The 25,118-nt window shown below is 43.5% G+C and overlaps 1 protein-coding gene across 1 annotated transcript in view; it reads left to right on the forward strand.

Annotated features, from left to right (window-relative positions):
- PDXDC1 (pyridoxal dependent decarboxylase domain containing 1) overlaps positions 6,472–25,118 on the forward strand; it is a 55,408-nt gene continuing 36,761 nt past the window's right edge. The window contains exons 1-4 of the mRNA XM_021086178.1: positions 6,472–6,679; positions 22,068–22,141; positions 22,872–22,937; positions 24,965–25,045. Of these exons, the coding sequence (XP_020941837.1) occupies positions 6,659–6,679; positions 22,068–22,141; positions 22,872–22,937; positions 24,965–25,045 (242 nt within the window). The 5' untranslated portion in view covers positions 6,472–6,658. The remainder of the gene's footprint in view (positions 6,680–22,067; positions 22,142–22,871; positions 22,938–24,964; positions 25,046–25,118) is intronic.

The raw sequence follows: 25,118 nt of genomic DNA on the forward strand, positions 1-25,118 counted from the left end.
CAAAAACACTTTATTGAAGTATGTTTTATGTACAAAAAATACAACCATATTACTTATTCAGTTCAGTGGGTTTTGACACATACATCTCTGAACCTTGGCCGCAATTAAAATACAGAATATTTCTATCACCTCCAACACTTCCCCGGCACCTCCATGCAAATTCCCCTTTGACCCCTGGCCCCAGGCTTTCTGTCATTATAGATGAGTTTGCATTGTCTAGAATCTCATATAAATGGAATCACACAGTATATATATTAATTTATATCTGGCTTCTTTCACTCAGCATAATGTTTTTGAGATTCATCTGTCAGATAAGCAAACTACAGCCTGTGGGCCTTATCTGGCCCACTGCCTGTTTATTTAAAGACCCAAGAGCTAAGAATTACTTTATATATTTTCAAATGCTTTTTAAAAATCGGAATATTGCATGATGTGAAAATTATATTCAATTCAAAATCCAGTGTTTATAAGGTTTTATTTCGACACAGTCTTGACTCATTTTTTTATGTATTACCTATGGCTATGTTCGTGCAGTTAAGCAGTTGCAACAAGAGACTAAGTGGTTCGAAAAGGCTCTAGCATTGCTGCCACATTGGTGTAGGTCACAGCTCCAGCTTGGATTTGACCCCTGGCTTGGGAACTTCCCTATGCCATGGGTATGTCTAAAAAGGAAAAATATATATACGAATGTTTAAAGCACACTAAAGTTCCTATCGTGGCTCAGCAGAAACAAATCTGACTAGCATCCATAAGGACTCAGGTTTGACACCTGGCCTCCCTCAGTGGGTTAAGGATCTGGTGTTGCTGTGAGCAATGGTGTGGGTCCCATATGCGGCTCAGATCTGGCACTGCTGTGGTTGTAGTATAGGCCAGCGGCTACAACTCTGACTCAGCCCGTAGCTTGGGAACCTCCATATGCCTTGAATGTGGCCCTAAAAAAAAAAAAAAAAAAGGCCAAAAACAAAAGCACACTGCAATGTAAATATAACCTGAATTTTATAGATCAGTAAACTAAAATAGCATGAGCTTAAGCAACTTGCCCAAGTAACTTTCACTTACACAGCTTTAAGAGCTCAAAATCACTTGGATCCAGAATCTGAGCTCTTGGGAGTTCCCTGGTGGCACAGTGAGTTAAGGACCTGGCAGTGTCACTGCTATGACTCAGATTGCTATGACTCAGATTGCTGTGGTGGCGTGAGTTGGATCCCCAGCCCCAAAACTTCCACATGCCATGGGTGCAGCCAAAAAGAAAAAAAAAAAATCTGAGCTCTTTTTTTTTTTTTTTTGTCTTTTTAGGGCCACACCCGCGGCATATAGAGGTTCCCAGGCTAGGGGTCTAATTGAAGCCGTACACCACAGCCACAGCCACGACCGATCCAAGCCGCATCTGCAAACTACACCACAGCTCACGGCAATGCCAGATCCTTAACCCACTGAGCAAGGCCAGGGATCACAACCTCATGGCTCCCAGTCAGATTTGTTAACCACTGAGCTATGATGGGAACTCCAGAATCTGAGCTCTTACAATGTACTACCAACCAGGGAAAAGCTGGCCCATGCACAATTCAATATTTATAACTTTGATTTAAAAGTCCACAGTTGAAACAATACTTTCATAATCTTTTACAAGCTTCTTGGGAAGAAAATATGATATTCATTACCTGAGATTTGTGAATAATAAGAAATTCATTTCTTTTTATATAGCTAAGGCTCTGGTCTATAAAATATTTGTATGAAGGAAAATCACTCTAAGCATTTGAAATATCAACATAAGGATCTTCTGGAGTTCCCATTGTGGTTCAGTGGTTAATGAATCCGACTAGGAACCATAAGGCTGTGGTTCAATCCCTGGCCTCACTCAGTGGGTTAAGATCCGGCGTTGCTGTGAGCTGTGGTGTAGCTTGCAGACTCTGCTTGGATCTGGTGTTGCTCTGGCTGTGGCGAAGGCTGGTGCCTATAGCTCCGCTTAGACCCCTAGCCTGGGAACCTTCATATGCTGCGGGTGCGGCCCTAGAAAAGACAGAAAGACAAAACAAAAAAGGATCTTCTAAAGTAGAAGGAAAACCCACATTGATGACCGTATCTTGTGACACAAAATAGATGGAGAAACTGGGAGTTCTTGTTGCTGCTCAGCAGGTTCCAAACCCGACTAGTATCCATGAGGATGTGGGTTTGATCCCTGTCCTCACTCAGTGGGTTAAAGGATCGGGCATCGTCATGAGCTACGTTTGTCAGACACTGCATTGCTGTGGCTGTGGTGTAGACCAGTGATTCCAGAACGCACTATTCCAGACTTTTGCTCTCCAGGACTTCTTTCCTGGGACACTTGTCAGCATCTGAATAGAGTCTATTTTTATTTATTTATTTATTTTGTCTTTTTGCTATTTCTTGGGCCGCTCCCGAGGCATATGGAGGTTCCCAGGCTAGGGGTCGAATCAGAGCTGTAGCCACCAGCCTACGCCAGAGCCACAGCAATGCTGGATCTGGATCCGAGCCGCGTCTGCAACCTACACCACAGCTCACGGCAACGCTGGATCCTTAACCCACTGGGCAAGGCCAGGGACCAAACCTGCAACCTCATGGTATCTAGTCGGGTTCGTTAACCACTGCACCACGACGGGAACTGAATAGAGTCTATTGATAAGAAAATAGTATCAGTGTTCATTTCCTGATTTTATTGCTTGTGCCGTGGTTGTGAAGGAGGATGTCCTTTGGGGAGAAATATACATTAAGTTGCCTAGAAACCAAAGGGCATCATCTGCAACTACTATGAAATGATTCAGAAAAAAAGTTGTGTGTTTATATTTGAGAGAGAGAACAAGTAAAATGTTATCATTTAGGGAATCTGGGTAAAGAGTTTTAAGAACGTCTCTGTATTCTTGTAACTTTCCTACCGCTCTGAAATTATGTCAAAACAAAAACAAAAATGAAAGTAGGGTGATGTGAAATCATATCTTGGACTTAGACTCTCGAATAAAGTGTCCTTGTGGAGTTCCCGTAGTGGCACAGTGGTTGCGGGTTTGATCCCTGGCCTGGCTCAGTAGGTTAAGGATCCAGCATTGCTGTGAGCTGTGGTGTAGGTCACGGACGTGGCTCGGATCTGGTGTTGCTGTGGCTCTGGTGTAGGCCGGTGGCTACAGCTCCAATTCGACCCCTAGCCTGGGAACCTCCATGTGCCGTGGGAAGCAGCCCTAGAAAAGGCGAAAGAAAAAAAGAAAAAAGAAAAAAGCATCCTTGGATTTAACAACATAAATGGTGTAAGAAAATCCACAACTTTTCCCATTCAGGTCAGAATTAATTTAGATTAAAGAATATTGGAGTTCCCATCAAGGCTTAGTGGTTAACAAACCTGACTAGCATCCATGAGGATGCAGGTTTGATCCCTGGCCTCACTCAGTGGGTTAAGGATCCGGCGTTGCCGTGAGCTGTGGTGTAGATCGCAGATTCAGCTTGATCCCGAGTTGCTGTGGCTGTGGTGTAGGCTGGCGACTAGAGCTCCGATTCAACCCCTCACCTTGGAAACTCCATATGCTTCAGGTGTGGCCCTAAAAAGCAAAAAATGGTCCCCACAATGAGTGGTTTCATGTTCTGGAAACACCGAATCTGAGCCGCATGTTATGCCAGATGCTTAATCCACTGAGCAAGGACAGGGACTGAACCCACATCTTCAAGGACACTATGTCAGGACCTGCTGAGCCATAACAGGAACTCCTTCACTGTGATCACTGTGATTTATCAGCTTACACATCTATTTACAAGCCAAATTGTTTTAATTTGTCTTACCAAGTGTGTGTGTCTGTGTCTCCAACTTGAATATAAAATGAAAGCAGGAGTTCCCGTCGTGGCACAGTGGTTAACGAATCCGACTAGGAACCATGAGGTTGCGTGTTCAGTCCCTGCCCTTGCTCAGTGGGTTAAAGATCCGGCGTTGCCGTGAGCTGTGGTGTAGGTTGCAGACGCGGCTCGGATCCGCGTTGCTGTGGCTCTGGGTAGGCCGGTGGCTACAGCTCCGATTCAACCCCTAGCCTGGGAACCTCCATATGCCTCGGGAGCGGCCCAAGAAATAGCAACAACAACAACAACAGACCAAAAGACAAAAAAGAAAAAAATAAAAAATAAAAATGAAAATAAAATAAAATGAAAGCAATGCACATTCTCCCCCAGAAAAACGCACCCATGCAAATTTAGCAGAGTTTCAGGAGTTTTACAGACCTCTTTCTGAGTCCCAAAGTAAAAACCTCTACCATAAACAGTGTTTTCTTTCTTTCTTTTTGTTTTTTTGTCCTTTTCAGGGCCACACCCTCGGCATAGGGAGGTCCCCAGGCTAGGAGCTAAATTGGAGCTGTAGCTGCCAGCCTACACCACAGCTCACAGCAACGCCAGATCCTTAACTCACTGAGTGAGGCCAGGGATCGAACCCGCAACCTCATGGTTCCTAGGCATATTCATTTCCACTGCACCATGACGGGAACTCCTAAACAGTGTTTTCTTAAGGGCAGGATTTGTCTTATTCTTGCATTTCTAGCCCCTAGCTTTCTAAGATGGCAGTGCATAAATATTTGGGTATAATATTGAATGAACCAATTATGCCCACTTTTTGACGTTAGGTTTTTTTATTTTTAATTTTTTTGTCTTTTTTTGCCTTTTCTAGGGCTGCTCCCACGGCATATGGAGGTTCCCAGGCTAGGGGTCAAATCGGAGCTGCAGCAACGCCGGATCCTTAACCCACTGAGCAAGGCCAGGGATCAAACCCTCAATCTCATGGTCCCTAGTCGGATTCGTTAACCAGTGAGCCATGACGGGAACTCCTGACATTAGGTTTTAAAGTCTACTTTTAAAATAGAAAATGTGAGGCTCCTGTTGTAGCTCAGCAGTAATGAACCCAAGTAGTATAAACGGGGATTTGTGTTGGATCCTTCACCTTGCTCAGTGGGTTAAGGATCCAGTGTTGCCATGAGTTGCAGTATAGGCTGCAGACATGGCTCGGATCCTATGTTGCTGTGGCTGTGGTGTAGATCGGCAGCTGTAGCTCCGATTCGACCTCTACCCTAGGAACGTCCATATGCCACAGGTGTGGCCCTAAAAAGCAAAAAAGCATGAAAAAAAGGGTGTTTTTAAAAATACCCAGGCTGAGGTGTTAAGAGGTAAAACGTACTGATGTCTAGAACTTTGGAATGTACCAAAATATAAGGTGTATTATGGATAAATAGATGCATATTTACATAATAAAGCAAATTCAGGTAAATGCTGTAGAATCTAGGCAGTCGCATATAGGTTTTCATGGTATAACAACTTTTCTAAATGTTTGATAACACGTTGATAAACGTGATGTGTTTAGCTGAAGCAGAGGTACATTCCATTTTTAGATCTTGGAAGACATAAATCTAACATCTTTCTTTTTGCAGAGTTCTTTGGAGAATCTGATTATTTCCCACTGTACATTCTAAACCTGCACACAAGGCTTCTTTTAGTAGAAAATATGCTCATTAACATAACTGGGCAATTTATCTAATACAAGTTAGAAAGCTCAAATATATAACTACTGCACTGAAAATGCCACCCAGTGATTTACACAGATTTCGGTCCAGAGATGCTCACGAGACGAGAAAAAAGGAATGGTCTTGGGTTTGCAATCATTGGTTTTCTACGGTAAAGTGTTTTATGGACTGCAGCCTTGATTGACTAGTTTATTTCAGTTTCCCTCAAATAGAGGGACTAATAAGCAACTTTATGTACTCTCTCATTACCTGGAAACACATTATGATTAGACAGCAGGGGTGGCAGCGGTTACAGAGGCAGCATGTGCAGTGTACCAGCGCTGCAGTCAGGGTGCCTGGATCCTACTGGCACTGCGAAACGGAGCTAATAATCATCTCTACATCAGAAGGCTGCTGTACCATAAAATGGAAGAGCAGTAGCTGATCTATTATCATCATTAGTATTACCTAACAAGTCGTAATTGTGACCTGACATGAAGAAGGAGGCTGAGCCAGTTCCCTCAAAGTCTTTTCCGTCTAAAATTCTGCGGTAAGGTCTGAGACAAATACCTTAGCGCTGATCAGCGCCTTTTTAGTGCAGCGGTCACTCTAGAGGGAGTCGAACACCTGAAACCCCGCTAACTCCCGAGCGCCTACGAAATCATGGGTGCTGCGCGTGCGTGGGGCCGCTCGCTCGCCCCGCCCCGTGTGGTAATGGCCTGTTCCATTCCTGAAGGGTGGCTATCATGGGAGAACTTGGAAGTCTGGGCCTGGAAATACAGGTGCGTTACAGTATCTCCAGCATTTTAGTACATGAGTGACTACTTGTAAATATTAACTTCACCCTGACGCCCGCGACAAGCTTCCCAAAAGCGTTTGGAACGGCTCCACCGTTTACCCTCCCCCTCTCACCTGGGAAGATTTGGGCTGGGCGGTGTGACGGCCAGGTACGGAAGCCTGGAGGGCCCCGCCCACCCCGCCCCGCCTCGCCCCGCCTCCCCAAGACCCGCATTCCCCTCCCCGCCGCGCAGCAAAGCAGCTCCTCCTCATCTCCGCCCCGCCGGCTTCGGGCGCGGGGGGACGTCAGCGCTGCCAGCGTGGAAACAGCGGCGGGGCGCGGGAGGCGGAAGTAGCGCCCGGGACCGCCGGGCCTCCATCGGGCTCCGCCGGCCGCCTCAGCCATGGACGCGCCCCTGGAGAAGGTCCGTACCGGGGGTGGACGCGGCGAGGCGTCCCGAGGTCCCCGCCTCTGGGGCGACTGTTTCCCGGTCGCGAGCTGCCTTTGTGACTGGGGAGGGGGTCGGGAGCTAACGGGCCCGTCTGAGGAGGCCTGGTCGCGAGGGCGTCCGGCCCAGCGCTCGCGGCCGGGGCCTGGTCACGTCACGGGGTCGAGGGGTCTCTGGGGTCCTTGTGGACCAGGCGAAGCTGGGCCTGGTTCTGCGCGGGGCCGCGAGCGACCCGGAGCCTAGTCGGGGGCCGCGGGGCCGACCTTCGGGCCTGCCTGAGCTCGACTCGCCTTCTCGGATGACGGAGCTAACAGCTTGGGACCCCAGAAGCGCTTAGAATGAAGCCCCAGTTGTTTGGGAGCCAGCCGCAAACCTGTAGGTTGTCTGTGGTCTCCACGTTAGGAAGGGAGATGTAAAAGCAGTGGTTTTTCATCTTCAGCGTGCCGAGGAATCACCTGAGGCCCTTGGGAAAAAATAACAGATTTTCAGCCCTGGGGTCCAGACCTCAAGGGGACGGGACCGGGATCTTTGGGTTTTGCAAGTTTCCCACGTGATTCTGATGCAGTAGTTTGCGAAGACTGATTAAGACCCCCTGAGGTCCAGAAAGGGGCGGGGCTCCTTTCTGTAAATTGTGCATTTCGTTTTGAGCCTGCTGCTGCTCCACAACTTTCTGGCTCCCCCTTTCCTTGGCGAGGGGAGACCCTTTTGTCGGTCGGAAACTCACTGGTGGCAGCGTTTCTTCCCTCTGGTTTCCCCTTGGGGGAACAGCAGCGTGATGTACCTGGCTGACTTCTCTGGCATGTGAAATAAATTCTAGCTGCCCTGGATTTAGGGCTAGTAAGCTTGGATTTCTTCATAGACAGCCTACCTTCAGAGCCTGACTTTCTGCCCTCCCTCAGACTCCTCCTTTTCTGTTTAAGCTTGGGAATCCGCTTGTCCAGACCCAGGTTTTCATGTGTTAGAATTCAGAAGCAGCGCTAGTGTTTTAAGAGTACTTTAAGTTTGAACTGGCAGAAATAACATATTTTGTCATTTTTTTTCCCATGCAGCAGCTGCTGTAGATTTGTTCACTTGTCACTGGAGAGTTGAAGGGCGTAATTGTACGAGCTGAGCCAGATGTCTTCCTGTGCACACAGTGTGTAGCCGCCACCTCCATGGTTTCTCATAAATCGGGTGGAAGGAATCAAGAAAGGACAAAGATAATATGCTTGTCTTCCACCGCCTCTGCGGTGAACATTACCTGTTTTTCTGGCTAGAAGTAAAAGCTTTCCAGGCTTTTGATTAGCACAGTGTCTACCTTCTGGTACTTTGAGTTTCAGTCTAAATCAGTGACTGTCAAGCACTGGCCAGTTTTGTTCCCCAGCGAACCTTAGGCCAACTTTTGGATACATTTGGTTGTCAGAGCTGGGGGTTGTCACACATTTGCTGGCACCCAGTGGGTAGAGGCCAGTGATGCCACTCACATCTGACATTGCACAGGAGAGCCCCCCTACCAGAGAATTAGCAGTAGTGCTGAGGCTGAGAACCCTTGGTCTACATCCTGTGTGGACCAGTAGTTGAATACAAATGCCATTTGATACAAAATGATGCTAGAAATGTCCCCTCAGTGTTGTTTCCTTAAGAGTTTCATAGAGGAGATGGGAGGGGCTTTGTGTCAAGCCAGAAACCCCCAAAACTGGAGTGCTCTTTCTTCCAAGAATAGTTCATTATAGGCAAATCTGCAAAACAGAGTGTGTTGGCATCCTACTTTAAATATTACTTTTCTGGTATTTGATTAGTAGATTGCAGTGGTTGCTCCCTAAATGTTAATTGATAATAAAAGATCTTAAACTCTTCTCCTGAAGATCTTACGAGGTCCTGAAACTCCAGCGTGCTTAATAAGCTCTGAGCATTCACAAAAATTGCAACGATCTTTTAGGAATTCAGAGTGTGTGGGCTGGAAGTTTCTGCCTTAAGGCCAGTGTAGAAATTCTGAATGTAAGTTTTCCAGACCTAGTACTGTCTTTATTTTTATATTCCCTGAAGCAAATAGAGGACTTTACATGTAAAGAACAATTTTTCTTGGTGAACAGAAAAAGCATTGGTGTAATATGAATGCTGAGTATTTTGTGTTCTGAAAAATAGTTTGAATCAAAGTAAAACATTGAATTGTGTTCATTATCCTTTTTTTTTTTTTTTCAGGAATAGACTATTCTGGGTTAAATTCTACTTTGCTTGTATAAATGTGAGCAGTTCTGAATGATCCCATTTAAACTGATCCTTGCATAATTTATGCTGGTTACAGAAACCACAATGTTATTTGATACCCAACCTCTAAAATTTCAAGTAATCTCTCACTCTAAAATGTAGTATACTATTGTCATTTAATAGAATCACTCTGTACATTTCCTTTGGTCCACGTATCATTTTGTACCCTTGCTTTTTCTTTAGATAATGTGTAGATGTGCTGGCCTGTGATGACAGAGCCATTTTCTTGTCTTGATTTTTTTCATTCACGATGTATCAGTTTTCTTTTGGCATTTGAAATTAGCGATGTCCTCAGGAACTAGAGATAGGTTAATTAAAGGGGCAAGAAATTCAAACTGGAAGAGTAAGAGCGTCAGCGCACCCCACCCCCATACTGTATGTCCAGCTCACAAGGAACAAGTCTCATGGTGTTTACTTATGTTAATATTCCAAGTTTTAAAAAGTGCCACAGGAAGTAATAACTCTGATGCTGAAAATCTTAATAAGCTATTCAACACACCTACATACACTTGTAAAAACCTGCTGCTTTAAACTTGTAGAACAGCCCAGACCTTTTCTTGCTGCTTGGAAAATCTCATTCTTCCTGGGTGTTATGTTTAGACAAGGTGTATTGCAGTTTATTTTGCATTTACTTTAACTCCAACCTTGAGTAAACTTAGAGCAAATGTCTCAATCTTGGCACTGCTGACACTGGGCTGGATAATTCTCTATTGTAGGAGGCTGCCCTGTGCAGTATAGGATGTTTAGCGGCATTCCTGGCCTCCACCCACTATAGTGTGTGTGCATACACACGCACACTCTCACACACACACCTGTGTGACCACCTAGAATGTCTACAGTTGAAGCAATTGTCCCCTGGGGGTGAGGGGATCCCCTCAGGTTGAAAACCACTGACTTAGAGAATCTAGAGCCGCACTGTCCACCTGCCACATTTGGCTATTTAAATTAAATGTAACTAATTAAAATTAAGTAAACTTGAAGTGCCTGTGGTCGCTCAGTGATAGTAAATCTGGCTAGTATCCATGAAAACACGGGTTCAATCCCTGGCCTTGCTCAGTGGGTTAAGGATCCAGCCTTGCCATGAGGTATGGTGTAGGTCGCAGATGCTGCTTGGATCCTATGTGGCTGTGGCTGTGGTGTAGGTTGGCAGCTGCAACTCCAATTTGACTCCTAGCCTGGAAAATTCCATATGCTGCAGGAGCGGCCATAAAAAGCAAAAACAAACAAAATTTTAAAAAAAGAAAATTAAGTAAACTTAAAATTCAGTTCCTCAGTGAACTAGCTACATTTCAAGTGTTCAACGGTCACAGTGTGGTTTGTGGCTACAGTACTGGGCAGCTCAGATAATAGAACATTTCTATCCCCACAGAAAGTTCTAATGGACTGTGCTTTAGAGTCAGGCCAATTAATTTATTGTATATATAATTCTTGTCTCTAAAAGAGGCAACTGTGACTCCATTTCTGACCTAATCATCCTATCTTTGGTTCTTGTACTCATCCTGAGGTAGGTGCCCCTACCCCTTGGACCTGGTTTTGGAAAACTCTGTTATGACCTTACTGTTTGTTAGGAGCTGCATGGATGGAATACTGCTGGTCATTCCTCATAAGGACCACTAGAGTTTCTTTTCCTGCTCTTTACTTTAAAAGCTTTTGCAAAGAACCCCCATTAGCCAAGCTTGAAATGACCAGTTTCCATAGACTAGAAAGTGTTCAGGAGGAGATGATAGCCTGTAATTTTACTGTTCATTTAAAGCTGATCCCTGTATCATCATGATTGAGGGTTTTGCACGCAGATGCATGGTGGCTGGGGCAATAAATGATCATCAAATGCTGGGTGTCTGGGAAAACGTGGCATAAGTTCCTCATCCTAAAAATGTATGATGTCGGTGTTTCTCAATTTATGCAAGATTGAAGCTATTCTTAGCAGCAGTCATTGGTGGCCCCCAGTCCTGTGTGTGTGCCGCCATATATAGGATTATGAGTTATAATTATAGACAACAGTTGCTTGAGCTTAATGTCATCTGTTTTCACCCAAAGAAGAGACCTGTTTTGACTTACAAGTTTTATTGCCAGCCAGCTATGGTCAAAGCCCAGTGCTGAGAGTAAGACATGATCCCTGGCTTGGGGGGAAGTTGCATTCTAGTGAGGGGCATACAAGTTTAGACAGATCCTTGTATAGCAAAGACGAGTAAAAAGAACACAGGAATCAAGAAACAAAGGGCATCTAGTGAGTGACCAGGAAAGATTATGTGGAGGAGATTCTTTATAATATTCGAGGAGGTTGAATATTTCATTCAGAATCATGGCTTTTCTAGAGTTTGTTTTAAATATATAATGTAGCTTTTTACTTTATAACATGTATGTAATGTTATTGCTGGTAGGACATACTTAAGAGAAAGGAAGCCATTTTTATCTTTTGAAATTAAATCAAATATAAGAAATATGCATCCAATCACCTTGAAAATGTCCAACAATTCCTTTCAGAAATTTATCTAGTATAAATTAAATCCATTCTCTCCAAGCAGTATTCAAGGGGCATAAAATTATTTTGAGTTTAACTTTTTTGCTTAATTTCTGTTACTATTTGCAGTAGTTGTTGGTTGGATTTTTTTTTTTTTTTTTTTTCCCCTTTGTGGCAAATGTTAAGTGTTTAGCTGCCTTAAGGTTAGCTAGGCCTTGCAGTGCAGCCTGGGGCCCTGTCTACTTTTTACTTCTGTGGAAAAGGCATGCTGGGTTTCAAATGACCGAGGGTGAAGTAAGCTTTTCTGAGATCTTTTTCCTGTATGTGGAAAAGCAGAAACAGCAAACTAAAGCCTTTGATTTGAAGATACACCTCAGTGACATTGAACATTGTGCTGCAGTAAGGATTTCAGGAACCTAGTGAGACCGAATTGCTTATTAGACTGGACATTTTATTGGGTGCAGCCGTTTGAAATTTCTGTTTTTGTCTACTGGGAATAACTGGATATTGGCAGTTTCACACAGTTTAAAGTTATGCACAGTAAAGGTTTGAAGATGCATAGAGGCTTCAGGAATGGATGGGTTCCTTTCCTCAGAATTCTTATTATTTTGAAGATAGGGTTGGCAACATTCATCCTACATGATTCCAGTTCAGTTTTGGAGATGATATTGATAAGGGTACTGGATATCTTTATCTTTCTGATTTGCTCTCCAACAAGTCCTAGGAAATACCTCCTTTAAGGAGCATATCTCAGTGAAAAACTTGCTTTTTCTAGTGCCTATAGCATGCTTTGCTTTAAGCAGTTTTCTTTTTGTTCCAGGATAAGTATGTGATTCCAGACAAACTAGTAAGCTTTTTAGAAAAAGAGCTAGCCTGTTGTGGTATTTTTCCATTCTTGGAAGCACTTACTCATGATAAAATGTCTAAGAGAATTGATTCTCCACAAACAGTGGTCTCTGGGAGCACAGTTTTTGAAATTTAGTCTTGGATTCCCGGCATTCCCAGCAGGTATCTTAAGGCAAGTGAATTGAATGCCCCCTTTTTTCCTTCTGCATACTTCTGTTCTCGCCAGGTTTGAGCTGGTGTTACGAACTTTACTGCCTCGTAATTGCTACTAGGTTTTTACCGCTCTTTTGTGTATTTTACCCCCTTCTTTTCCCTATATGTTCTTTTCTGCCTTTTTTCTTGAGGGATTTGTAAGGTTAAATACTAACACCGTATGCATTATTTGCATATCCCTTCGATTAAAATGTTATGCTTAATGAGCCAATAAGTACAGAATGTCTTCATGTTCTCACACACCCCGTAGAGCCCATGGCTGTGAAAAATAAGATTTTCCAAGAGTATCTAATTCTTAGAAGACAAGGGGGGATGGAAGTGCCGGATTCTTAATTAAATACTTTTCCGTTGGAACTAGACAACGGTATTTACAAATGTAGAAATGGAGACTCCAGTGAGTGAGTCAGGTTCGCAAGAGGGTGTATCACTTTGGAGAATCCTTATCATTTTCTCTCATTGTTGACCCAGGAGGAACAGCTGTGTTCCCAAAGCAGCTGCTGCTGTTCTGGTTGCTTTGCGGAGATGTGTAGTATTGGGGGTACTTGTTTAGTGCTGGACAGCAGGCATTCTTTATGTTTTCACCTGGAAGGAAAATATATGGTTTTTGGAGACTGAGGGATTATCATGATCCAGGATTAACCCCGCTTAGAAAGCCGGGGGCAGGCAGAAGAGTCTGTGGAATGTTAGAAACATCAATTTAGAGCTTTATCTGATCACTTTGATCAGTTGAAGAAAGGTGGTGATTTTTAAATCCATCTCATGCAAACACTGGAAACTGGCATTTGATAGCACCAAGAGCTGGCTGGTGTGATCAGTTGGTGTTCTCACATGCTTCAGCTTTTCTTCCGTCAATAGTCCTTGAACCATCCCAGCCCCAGCCCGGGAACATTCCTCTCCTGAAAAAGGTTTACTGAAACTACAGTACTGTGTATTTCTGTTATTGATGAATGTTGTGATTTATATGTTTTAAAATTACCTTGTACACGCCCCCTTTTCTGGACATTGCTTTTTTTAAAGGTTTCGCTCTTCCTTTCTCAGGTAGCAGTGACGCATGTAACATCTTTGGGGATTTTGTCACATCAGGGTACCACTCATACTCTTATTTGCTTAATATTTCTTTTAAATGACTTTAAATCAGTTCACCCTCCTTTTTAAAAGTGAGGAACAACGTACATAGGGCAAAATAGCCACTTTAATTATGTAGTTGGAGTTTTGACAGTTGTGTAGAGTCATATAACCACCAGCATAATCAAGATATGGCTCATTTCCATCTTCCTGAGAAGTTCCCTTGTGCTCCTTTGCATTGGATCGCACATCCGCTTTCTGTCACGGTGACAGTCTAGCCACCCCCACCCCCCCATTTTTTTAAACTTAGATTTATGCTAAACAGTGATGTTTCTGAATCCAGGGTTTGAGCTATTTTTTTTCCCATTATTCACGTGAAAGTAAATAATATTTTTGTCACACTTTGGTAGACTGGTTTGACTGAAGAAAATGGGCATCTTGAAAGCTGAGGAAAAAAAAGTTTGTTTGTTTTTGTCTTTTTAGGGTCGCACTTGTGGCATATGGAGGTTCCCAGGATAGGGTCTAATTGGAGCTGTAGCTGCCGCCCACACCAGAGCCACAGCAACGTGGGATCCAAGCCTAGTCTGCCACCTACACCACAGCTCATGGCAACACCGGATCCCTAACCCACTGAGCAAGGCCAGGGATCGAACCCACAACTTCATGGTTCCTGGTCGGATTCATTTCCGCTGCGCCACAATGGGAACTCCAAAAGCTGAGAAAATTTTAAGTGATTGTACAGCTCTAGTTCCCACAGCTTAGGCCCTAAGATTTTTATTCTTCTGTAGTTTCCACTTTTTTTGTCTTTTTGCCATTTCTTGGGCCGCTCCCGCGGCATATGGAGATTCCCAGGCTAAGGGTCCAATTGGAGCTGTAGCCACCGGCCTACGCCAGAGCCACAGCAACACAGGATCCGAGCCGCGTCTATGACCTACACCACAGCTCACGGCCACGCCGGATCGTTAACCCACTGAGCAAGGGCGGGGATCGAACCCACAACCTCATGGTTCTTAGTTGGATTCCTTAACCACTGCGCCACGACGAGAACTCCTATAGTTACCACTTTTTAAAGGTTATTGTGTACAATTTCTTATTTAATAAACTTTATTGACAAATGATTATGTATCATTACTAATAACTGGATGTTAATTTTAAGTAACATCCAATAAAATCAAGTTTCCCCCTCCCACCCAAACTGCAGGTTGCATCCTGTGTATGAGATGTCAAGTCAGTTTTTGCAGGTTGATGACCAGCAGTTTTTAAAAAATGAAATAGAGGAGTTCCTGTTGTGGTTCAGTGGGTTAAGAACTGAATGAAGTGGCTCCAGTATTTTTGCCTGAATTATGTCTAACATAGATGCACGGTATGGCTCAATGCAATTTCAAAGCTCCTAAGGACTTAGTGTCTGTGAGGATGTGGGTTCAATCCCTGGTCTCACTCCGTGGGTCAAGGATCAGGCATTGCTGCAAGCAGGGGCGTAGGTTGCAGATGCAGCTTCAATCTGGCATTGCCATGGCTGTGGCATAGGCCCCAGCTGTAGCTCCCAATTCAACCCCCAGCGCCTGAACTTTCATATGGTGCAGGTGCAGACGTTAAAAAAAGAGAAAGAATAAAAAAGGAAATAGAATAAAATGATAAATATATTTCAAGTTTTAAGGGTAAGAGTACCAGTGCTGTCTCATAACTAAGTTGATACAATTCTAGCCAAAAGCAAAAGTAAGTATGGTTTTTGTTAATCCCTGTAGCCTTATTCCAAGTAAATTTATAATTTCGTACTAGCTTTTTTGAAGAATTGAGAATTACTTCCTGACCTCTTTTACTATTTTATCTTGCATTTGACTTTCAACCTTTTTCCTCCAAAATTTAAATTTTGAGAGTTTTTATGATATTTTAACATTACCCATTTACTATTTCTTCTGATAGTGGCAGGATATTTGAGTATCCCACACCGACTGAAAGCAATAGGCATCAACTAGTATGAAAACGACTGTTGAAAAAATGCTTCTAAAAAGATGAATGGGAGTTCCTGTTTTACAAAGTGAGCTGTCTAGTTCTGTGACACTTATAAACAATTAAATGGTTCTCCTTAGGAGCTTTGAAATTGCATTGAGCCATATCATGCATCTATGTTAGACATAATTCAGGCAAAAATACTGAAGCCACTTCATTACACAGCAGAATCAATGATAGCTGAAATATAAATTATAAATTAACAGTCTAGACGTTCCTGTCGTGGCTCAGTGGTTAGCAAACCCGACTGGTATCCATGAGGACACTGGTTCGATCCCTGGCTTTGCTCAGTGGGTTGAGGATCTGGCGTTGCTGTGAGCTGTGGTGTAGATCATAGACACAGCTTGGATCCCACATTGCTGTGGCTCTGGTGTAGGCGGACAGCTTAGCTCCAATTTGACCCCTAGCCTGGGAACCTCCATGTGCCCTGGGTGCTGCACTAAAAGGACAAAAGACAATAAGTAATTTTGTAGTCTATCAACAGTCTGATAATGGTTTCTGAATTTTTAGTCCTAAGTATGTAGTGTTTTGTAGTTAGAAAACTGAACCTGTGGGTAGACACACTCCATAAATGCTTTGTTGCTTTTAGGGTCTGTTTTTAAACAGTGTGATTACTACAAACCTCTTTTTTTTTTTTTTTTTTTTTTTGGAGGGGGAGTACACCCAGAGCATGTGGAAGTTCCTGGGCCAGGGATCAAACCTGTGCTACTGCAGTGACAACACCAGCTCCTTAACCCTCTGGTCACAAGGGAGCTCTACCACACCCTCCGGGGGCTGAGGGGTCCAGGGTGAAAGGAGGCCCTAGGAGTCCAGCTCAGCAGTCTGAATTGACTAAAGCTCCCTTTCCTAAAAAAGCCTCTTAACCATTCAGGGCATTCCTGTCATGGCACAGCGGAAACGAATCTGACTAGGAACCAAGAAGTTTCGGGTTTGATCCCTGCCCTTGCTTAGTGGGTTAAGGATCCGGCATTGCTGTGAGCTGTGGTGTAGGTTACAGATGCGGCTTGGATCTGGTGTTGCAGTGGCTGTGGTGTAGGCCGGCAGCTACAGCTCCAAATGGACCCCTAGCCTGGAACCTCCATGTGCAGCGGGTTCGGCCCTAGAAAGACAAAACAAGAAAACCCACCACATTCGTGTTCCACCTGAGTTGGCTGCTCAAGAACAATAGGAAAGGCGATGGAAGGGAAACAGACTAAATACCAGCTGGCTTCAGTAGAGATGGTTGGGATCAGTTGACTTTTTTTGTTAGTAAAAGGACCTTCTTTAGGAATTGTTTCTGGTTGGCCCCAGATTTTTAGTCAGATCACTGTACTCAAGATTTAAATGAGGGAAGGTGTGTTCGTATATGTTTATAGGTAGGAAAAGAAGGCTCTTTTAGCAACACTGCACTTGAGCCGGGAGACGGGTGCAGCACCTGCACCTCGGTGTGCTCCTTTCAAGTTATATGTCTTTTATTTTACCTTATAACTCCTAATCAGCCACCACTGCAAACATTTGCATGGCCTTCGCTAGGTGGAATAATGGTTTAAGATACGAGGTAAATATTGTCATGAGGGCTGGGGTAACTGTACATCCTGGTTTGCTCAGGACTGTCCCAGTGAATCCCTATTGTCCTGGCTTAATTATTAATAGTGCTGCCTTGCACTCTTAAAAAGGGCTGGTTTGGGTGATAAGTTTGTGGTCCTCTAGTTGAGGCTGTTATAAAATAGAAATTTTACTCATAGGGAGAATCTTCTGATACCCTAGCTTCTTATCTAGGTGAAAACATCAATCTGACAAGTGTTATCTTTAACAGAAGACCTTAGCTCTAATTATGACTTTTGAGACAAGCCTTTTTTCAAAACGTGAGTTGCTTTATTTACTCATTTGATCAAATTGAGCAGTATTGCCTAGTGGTTAAGAGCACTGCTTCTAGAGTTGTACAGACTTTAAAATTCTGCCTCTAAAGCATACTAACTCCGTGCCATTGGGTTAGTTAGGAAGTAATGCCTTCAAAGCCTGGAATAGAAGCCTGGAATAAAGTAAGCAACTCAGTAAGTGTTAGTAATTACTAAGGGTCACGAATCTTAGTGAACCCTTTTACTCTGGCAGATCCTGGTTGGGACTGAAAAAATATGACATTCTGCCTGGGAACCTGGCATAGAGTACTGCTTTTTTTCTTCCTCAATATTGTAAGACAGTCTCCTTGTAAACACTGAGTAATGGACATCTTTATTCAACTTAATTCTTCGTTTTGGTTTGCGTGTGGCTGTTGCCCTGCTGTCGTTTATTAACATTTATTATTAATACTCATCACCAAGTTACTTTGGCCCTGTGACAGGTACTGAGGATATGAAATGTGAACAAGAGAGTAGTGGCTGCCCGCAGTAGGAGCTTATGGAGTCATGGTTTTTAGTTTGTTTGTTTTCTTTTGTTTTTGTCTTTCTAGGGCCACACCCGAGGCATATGGAGGTTCCCAGGCTAGGGGTCTAATCAGATGTACAGCTGCCGGCCTACTCACAGCCACAGCAATGCCAGATCTGAGCCTCATCCGAGACCTACACCACAGCTCACAGCAACGCCGGATCCTTAACCCACTGAGTGAGGCCAGGGATCGAACCCGCAACCCCATGGTTCCTAGTCAGATTTGTTTCTGCTGCACCATGATGGGAACTCCAATAGTTTTTAGTTTTAAGGAACCAATTAGCAAATAATTTTTTCTTAAGAGCCTTCCTTGATTTATGGCTTAATATCCTGCGCCTGGATAACATTTTGTGTGTTGGGTTATCCCATTAACACAAGCATGAGAGGGTCTGCAGCCTTGGAAGCTTATATTTATATTAAAAAAAATTTTTTTTTGGAGTTTCTATCCTGGCTCAGTGGAAATTAATCTGACTAGTATCCATGAGGACTCTAGTTCGACCCCTGACCTCGATCAGTGGTTTAAGGATCTGGCGTTGCTGTGAGCTGTGTTGTAGGCCAGTGGCTACAGCTCCTATTCAACCCCTAGCCTCAGAGCCTCCCTGTGCCACGGGTGTGGCCCTAAATTTTTTTCTTTTTTGGCCACCCTGTGGCATAATAGGATTCCCAGGCCAGGGATCAGATCCTGCAGTTGCTTACACTGCAGCTGCGGCAATGCCCGACTAAGCCAGGCCAGGATTGAGCCTGTGTCCCAGTGCTATAGAGATCCTCCCAATCCCATTTCGCCCCAGCGGGAACTCTGTAATTTATTCATATTTAACTAAACATGCTATTTTTCCTACTCGCCTGCTACACCCTGCCCCCATTGCCCCTCTTCATTCCCTAGAAGAGAGTAGGAGCCAGAACAATTTAAATGTCAGCCTTTCCACTCAGTGAGTATGTGCTCTGTAGAGGGAGGCTCAGATGGGAGAATTTGAAGCTGCACTTCCCTCCTGCCTCCCTCCAGTGTACGCGTCTTGTCACATGTGATCCGGTGATTAAAAATAAGTATTGTCATATGAAGTGTCTTCTAAATTGTCAATTACTTTGTCTGTTCTTAATTAACTGAAAATTTGATTCCAATATTATAGGAAAAGTTAGCAGTGTTGCACTTAGAGCCAGGATGTTGATAGCCAGTATGCCATATGCCTTCCTAAGGGGTTTCAGAGGTAATATGACGATCCAAGAAGCAAGCTGACTTGAGACTCTTGAATCTATAAGTCAGAATTAGTAGGAATCTGAATGGCTGCCTTCAAGAGGCTTATGGTCTAATTAGGGAGAATATCTCTACTGGAAAGGTCATCTAAAACCAATTCACAGTCGAGGTTATAAGGAATTATGAGGATAAATGGCAGATGCATATTAGAATAGCCCCAGTTTCAAGCCTTCCGTCCTTTTATCCCCATAAAATCATTTTTGTCAGGTAACGAGTCCAGATTTTTTTATTCAGAAAAAAATGGTATTGACATCACTAGAGGGGAATGTGAAAAAGTGAGAGTGGTTTTATCCACAAAGGTTTCTTGGAAGTACTGAATTGTGGTTTAATAGATAGTTAGAGAAAGATAATAGGCACAAGACATTTTAGACACTTCCAACATTGCAAATGTTAGAAGCATGAAACAAGGAGATGTGATCGACCAAGCAAATTGTTTATCTTTTCATTAGGCCGGATGATCAGAGGTTGGAGTGTCACAGGAGCTGAGGGTGCTAAGGACCATGCCTAGCAGACTGAGAAGCAGGATCACTTCTCTTGGCCTTTATCTGTTCCTTCTCCTACTCAGAATTGTGAGTGGAGAGCGTGGAGACCTTTTCAGATTGTTCTCTACCCCATCTTGTGGCTGCATTTTAAATTGTGATTTTTATTAGAAACACGTGATTTTTCTATCGTCTGTAAAAAGCATAATGATTTTTTCTACTGTAAAAATCAGATTGGTTTGGCTGCATGATTATTTTCTAATCCCTTGTAGAATCAGTGTGATGTAATACAGGCAGAAACAGGAATTAGGAACCCAGGGTCTTGGCACCTCTCTGGCATTTTAGCTCCGTGAGCTCAGGCAAGTCACTTAACCTGTCTTCCTTACCTCTAAAATGTGAGATCAGAATCAGAGGTTTTCATGCTATGCTTTTTTTTTCCTTTTTAATGAAACTTTTTACAAATGGAACTTTACTCAAAACCCTCTTATCAAAAACAGAACTGACTAAGGGGGACAGAGAGCTAGAAGCTCCAATTGGTTACCCAACCCCTTCTTCCCAGAGTTCTCCCTGCAGGTCTTTAGGCTCAGAAGAACACAGGTGGGAAATCCATGGATTCAATTTTTTTGAGGAGGTAATGCAGTACTAAACATATCACACACGTTGCACAGGTATGCTGTATAAACTGTTGCTAGGTACAGTAGACAATATGAAGAGAAAAGCAGATAAATGCATTTGAGTGAGAGGGGACAGGAGTTGCCGTTGTACTCAGTGGGTTAAAACTCAGCTGGTATCCATGAGGATGTGGGTTCAATCCCTGGCCTTGCTCATTGGGTTAATGATCGTGTGTTGCTGCAAGCTGTGGTGTAGGACACAGACGCAGCTTGGATCTGGTGTGGCTGTGGCTGTGGCTGGCAGCTGCAGCTCCAATTTAACCCTTAGTTGGGAACTTCCATATGCTGCAGGTGCAGCCAAAAAAAAGGTGGGTGGGGGACACACACACAAAAGAGAACTTCTATAATTGTTCATAACCCAGCTCATACTGTGTAAATGTTCAAGGCAATAAAAGTATCTCCCTAAAAATTGTTTCAGAGATTAAGAAAGGAAAATGAATGTTTTAATTCTGGAAGACTTTTTAAAATTTTTATTATTTATTTATTTTTGAATGGGAGATGGGATGTTGGTACTAAAATCCAAAAGGAACAAAAGGATGTGAACGACAAAGACTCCCTCTGACCCGGGGACCCATTCTTTGGAGGCAGTCCCTTTAGCAGCTTGTGTGAGCTTCCAGAGTTTTTAGAAGCACTTGCAGGTTTATAAGTGTGTTAATTTCAGGTGGCTGCTGAAACAAATTAGCACAAACCAGGTGGCTTGGAACAACAGAAATGTATTCTCTCACAGTTCTGGAGGCCAGAAGTTTGAAATCACCATGACTGGGTGGGCAGGGCTGCGCTCCTTCTGGAGGCCCCGGGGAAGCGTTCCTTCCTTGCTCCTTCCATTTGTTGTTTCTTGCCAGCCGTCCTTCCTTGATTGGAAGGCTGGCATCTTCAAATACCACCGTTCAAGGCTGACATCTTCAAATCTCCTTTTGTTCTGTCTTCGTGTGGCCTTCTGTGTATGTGTGGTCTCTCTCCAGTTCTCTCATGTGGATTCATGCAGTTGCATTTAGGGCCCACCCGGGTGATTCAGGGTAATTGTGCCAGTCAAATCCTTAATTTACTCACCTTAGCAGAGACTTTACCATATGAGGTAACAGCCACAAGTTCCAGGGATTAGGATGTGAATATCCTTTGGGGACTGTTTTTCAGCCTACTACAACAGTAAAACAAATAGTATACATACTTTTCTGGGCTTTGCTTCTAAAAGTGAAAATTTGGGAAAACCTTAGGATCCATTATTTTGGGACTGGTTAAATAAGCTGTAGTACATCAGATGCAATAAGGTGTAACCACAAGAGTGAAATGGAGGAGTTCCCTGATGGCATAGCAGGTTAAGGATCCAGCGATGTCACTGCTGTGGCATAGGTTAGATCCCTGGCCCAGGAACTTCCACACGCCGTGGGTGCAGCCCCCCTCCCCAGAATGGATGCAGAACCATAGTCACTATAAAGTAGAAGAAAGCAATTTGCAGAGGTGCCTATGAGTAAGGTAAACATTTGGAGATACATATGTCAAACTTAAAACTGGCTTCTCCTGGGGAATGGGACTTCATGTTATTCCTTTGTGCTATTGCAATTTGAAATAATTTCAATTTCAAATGTGTGCTTTGTAACCCATGTATTTTATAATAAATAATGAAGAAAAGAGAATTGCCTTTCATTTTTTGGATAAATTATGTGTAGAAGGAATAGAGGGTTGTTAAAATTTGACCTTTGGAAAATTTGTTTCCCAGATAGCAGACCCTACACTAGCTGAAATGGGAAAAAACTTGAAGGAGGCCATGAAGATGCTAGAGGACGGTCAGAGGTGAGCTGTGGAACAGAAGTGACCCCATGAAATGTGATCAACCTGCTGTGAAACTGGTGGCACTGGTTTTCTACTGTTAAAGACACCTCTTGGTTTCAGAATGTCATGCTGAGCTTCAGCTCACTTTAAAATTGGTGTTTGTCTTGGAAGAAGGTTCTTTGTAATTAAAGGATTTTGAAATCCAGGGGCAAGACTTTCATTTCTCCCTATTAAGAGTTTCATTTACTTAATATATTGACTTGAATTTATAAATACTGCTTACTGTATGTTCATGTCATGTAGGGCATCAATTAACCAAGAAATAGGTTGGAGTTATTATTATTTACTTTTTAAGGCCACACCTGCGGCACATGGAAGTTCCCAGGCTAGTGGTCAAATCAGAGGTACAGCTGCCGGCCACGGCCACAGCCACAGCCACGCCAGATCTGAGCCATGTCTGCGACCTACACCACCGCTCACAGCAATGCCAGGGATTGATGGAACCCACATCCTCATGGATGCCAGTCGGATGCGTTACTGCTGAGCCACAAGGGGAACTCCCTGGAGTGTTATTTTTTTATTAAATATTCTTTTACTAATTTATTTTCTTAAATCCTCTTTTCCAGCCTGGGGCGAGGAGGGGAAATGTGATAAATGTGTTGTCCTACATCAGTTACTCTGGGTTATGAACATTATCACATGTTCATGCGCAAACGTTAGAGATTTAACTGTTTAATTTCCTTTAAATTAGGAGATCAGAGGAGGAGAATGGAAAGAAGCTCATATCAGGGGATATTCCGGGGCCACTGCAAGGCAGGTAGGTGGCAATGAAGAGAAGCAGCTTTACTTAGGGTGCACGTTTTCTTTAAACCAGGATTTTACTGTCATTGATTTACACTTTTAGTTTGGATGAGCACAAAGCAAAAAGAGCCGTGTGAAGGGTGGCATCAGAAAACCGAAAGGCTGTTAGCTGGTTGGTGATGATACGGAACCCGCTTCTTTTCCCTTTTCTCAGAGCTTAACACATCCTCTTAACTCAAAAAGCGATACGCAAACTCTTAATTAGAACTCAACTGTCATCCTTGGTTCATCCAAGTAATTTCTGTATTAACTTGATAAGAGTTATTTTATTATATAGTAAATGAAAGGAAGATATTAACTCAGGTCATTTATTAGCAGAGTGATTTATATGTTGCCATCTAAAGCAAATCTGTCAAGTGTCTGTGGTTTGCGCTAGCAGGGCAAATATCAGGGAAAAACAGTAGCTGTCCAACTAAAATTTTCACAGGATCTTAACACTCAGTCTGGAGTTAAGGTTCCAACCCATTTTGCCTCAGGCTTATTTTTTCGGTTTGTTTTATAATCAGGAAACTGTACATAGGTAAATAGTACAACTCCCTTAGGTTGTCCTTTGACCTGAATATAAATATGCACAAGCTTGCAAAAGAAAAGTATGGAGGCAGGATCCCAGGGTGCCAATCAGTGTCACATCCAGCACACCCATGTACTAATATCTTATAAGGGGCACTCCTGCTTGTAGATGGCGGGGCTGGCTTGACGTTCATTTGACAACTGAGAAAAGAACCAAATCCTATGACTGTCCTCATCCCAGCCTACTGAAGGGAATTAAAGCATTCTGCTGATCCCACAGACGCTTCCCTAGAGGAGATACTACAGGAACCTCTGTAACTTCGAGGATGAGAGGGCGTTAAAGGAGTACTCAACATGCAGAATGCTCACTGGCAGCGTTGAGTGCTTTCCGTGGACGGATTGCAGCCTCCCAGTCCTAATGGTGTAGGGTTAGTGGGTTTAGCTCAAGGTCATGTGGCCTAATCTCTACGAAATGTCCAAGGACCAGAGTCCCTGGCGTGAAAAGGTCAGGACTTGAGGAGGATGAATTTGGGGACATGGCTTTGACAGTGCTTTTCTGAAAGAGAGAACTTTATTAGTCACGTTCTCATTAATAGCATGGAGGTATTTTGACGTCACGTGTTTTACAGGCTGCCTTGCCATTGCTTATAGCACCATTCACATTCTCCCCATAAGTGTTTACCTCCTCCTGTCATAAGCATTTCAGAACATATCTTGGATAGAAGTCAGTCTGTTGACACTCTTAGCACATCTCCAGTTTCCCAGCTTGGGGAGGAGTTGGTACTAAATGATGATTGCATTTCATGGTTAAGTCTGTTAGGACAGACAGACATACAAGACACCTACATGGAGGGAAACTAGATTATACCAGTGGCATTGGAGTATTCTTGCCTGCTTCTGTGACCTTCCAGCATCTTAGAAGGACTATTTGGGTCCTTATTAAATAGTCTCCAGGATGCAAATGAACAGGTAGAGAAATATTGCTAACTCTGGTAAAATTTTTAAAAATCAAATTTATACTTAGGTGGAAGATTTAGTTAATCACAAGTAAGATTATATTCAGAATTCAGTTAATAATCTGAGGTCTCTTTTTAAAAAAAGAGATAATCTTTAAAAAAAAAAAAAAAAGAGAGAGATAGGAGCCCCCATTGTGGTTCAGCGGGCTAAGAACCCAGTGTAGTGATGAGGATGTGGATTCGATCCCTAGCCTTTCTTAGTGGGTTAAGAGTCTGGCAGTGCTACAAGCTGTAGCATAGGTCAAAGCTGTGGCTCGGGTCCAGCGTGGCTGTGGCTGTGGTGTAGGCCGACAGCTGTAGCTCCAATTTGACCCCTAGCCTGGGAACTTACATATGCCGCGGTTGTGGCCCTAAAAAGATAAAAAAAGAAACCTCCCAAGGCTAGTTTAGATGAGGGGACTAGCGTGGTGAGGGATGTGTGCCGCTTCCACCTGTTGACCGGCTTTCTGTTCCGCAGTGGACAGGACATGGTGAGCATCCTCCAGCTGGTTCAGAATCTGATGCACGGTGATGAAGAGGAGGAGCCCCCCAGTACCCGGTAATGAGGACGGTTGGCAGCGTCTCTTTGAAAGTACATGTGTTCTTATAATGTGAGGAAAAAGAATGTCTAC

Source organism: Sus scrofa, chromosome 3 (assembly GCF_000003025.6).
Source record: "Sus scrofa isolate TJ Tabasco breed Duroc chromosome 3, Sscrofa11.1, whole genome shotgun sequence".
In the NCBI taxonomy this organism is placed as follows: Eukaryota; Metazoa; Chordata; class Mammalia; order Artiodactyla; family Suidae; genus Sus; species Sus scrofa.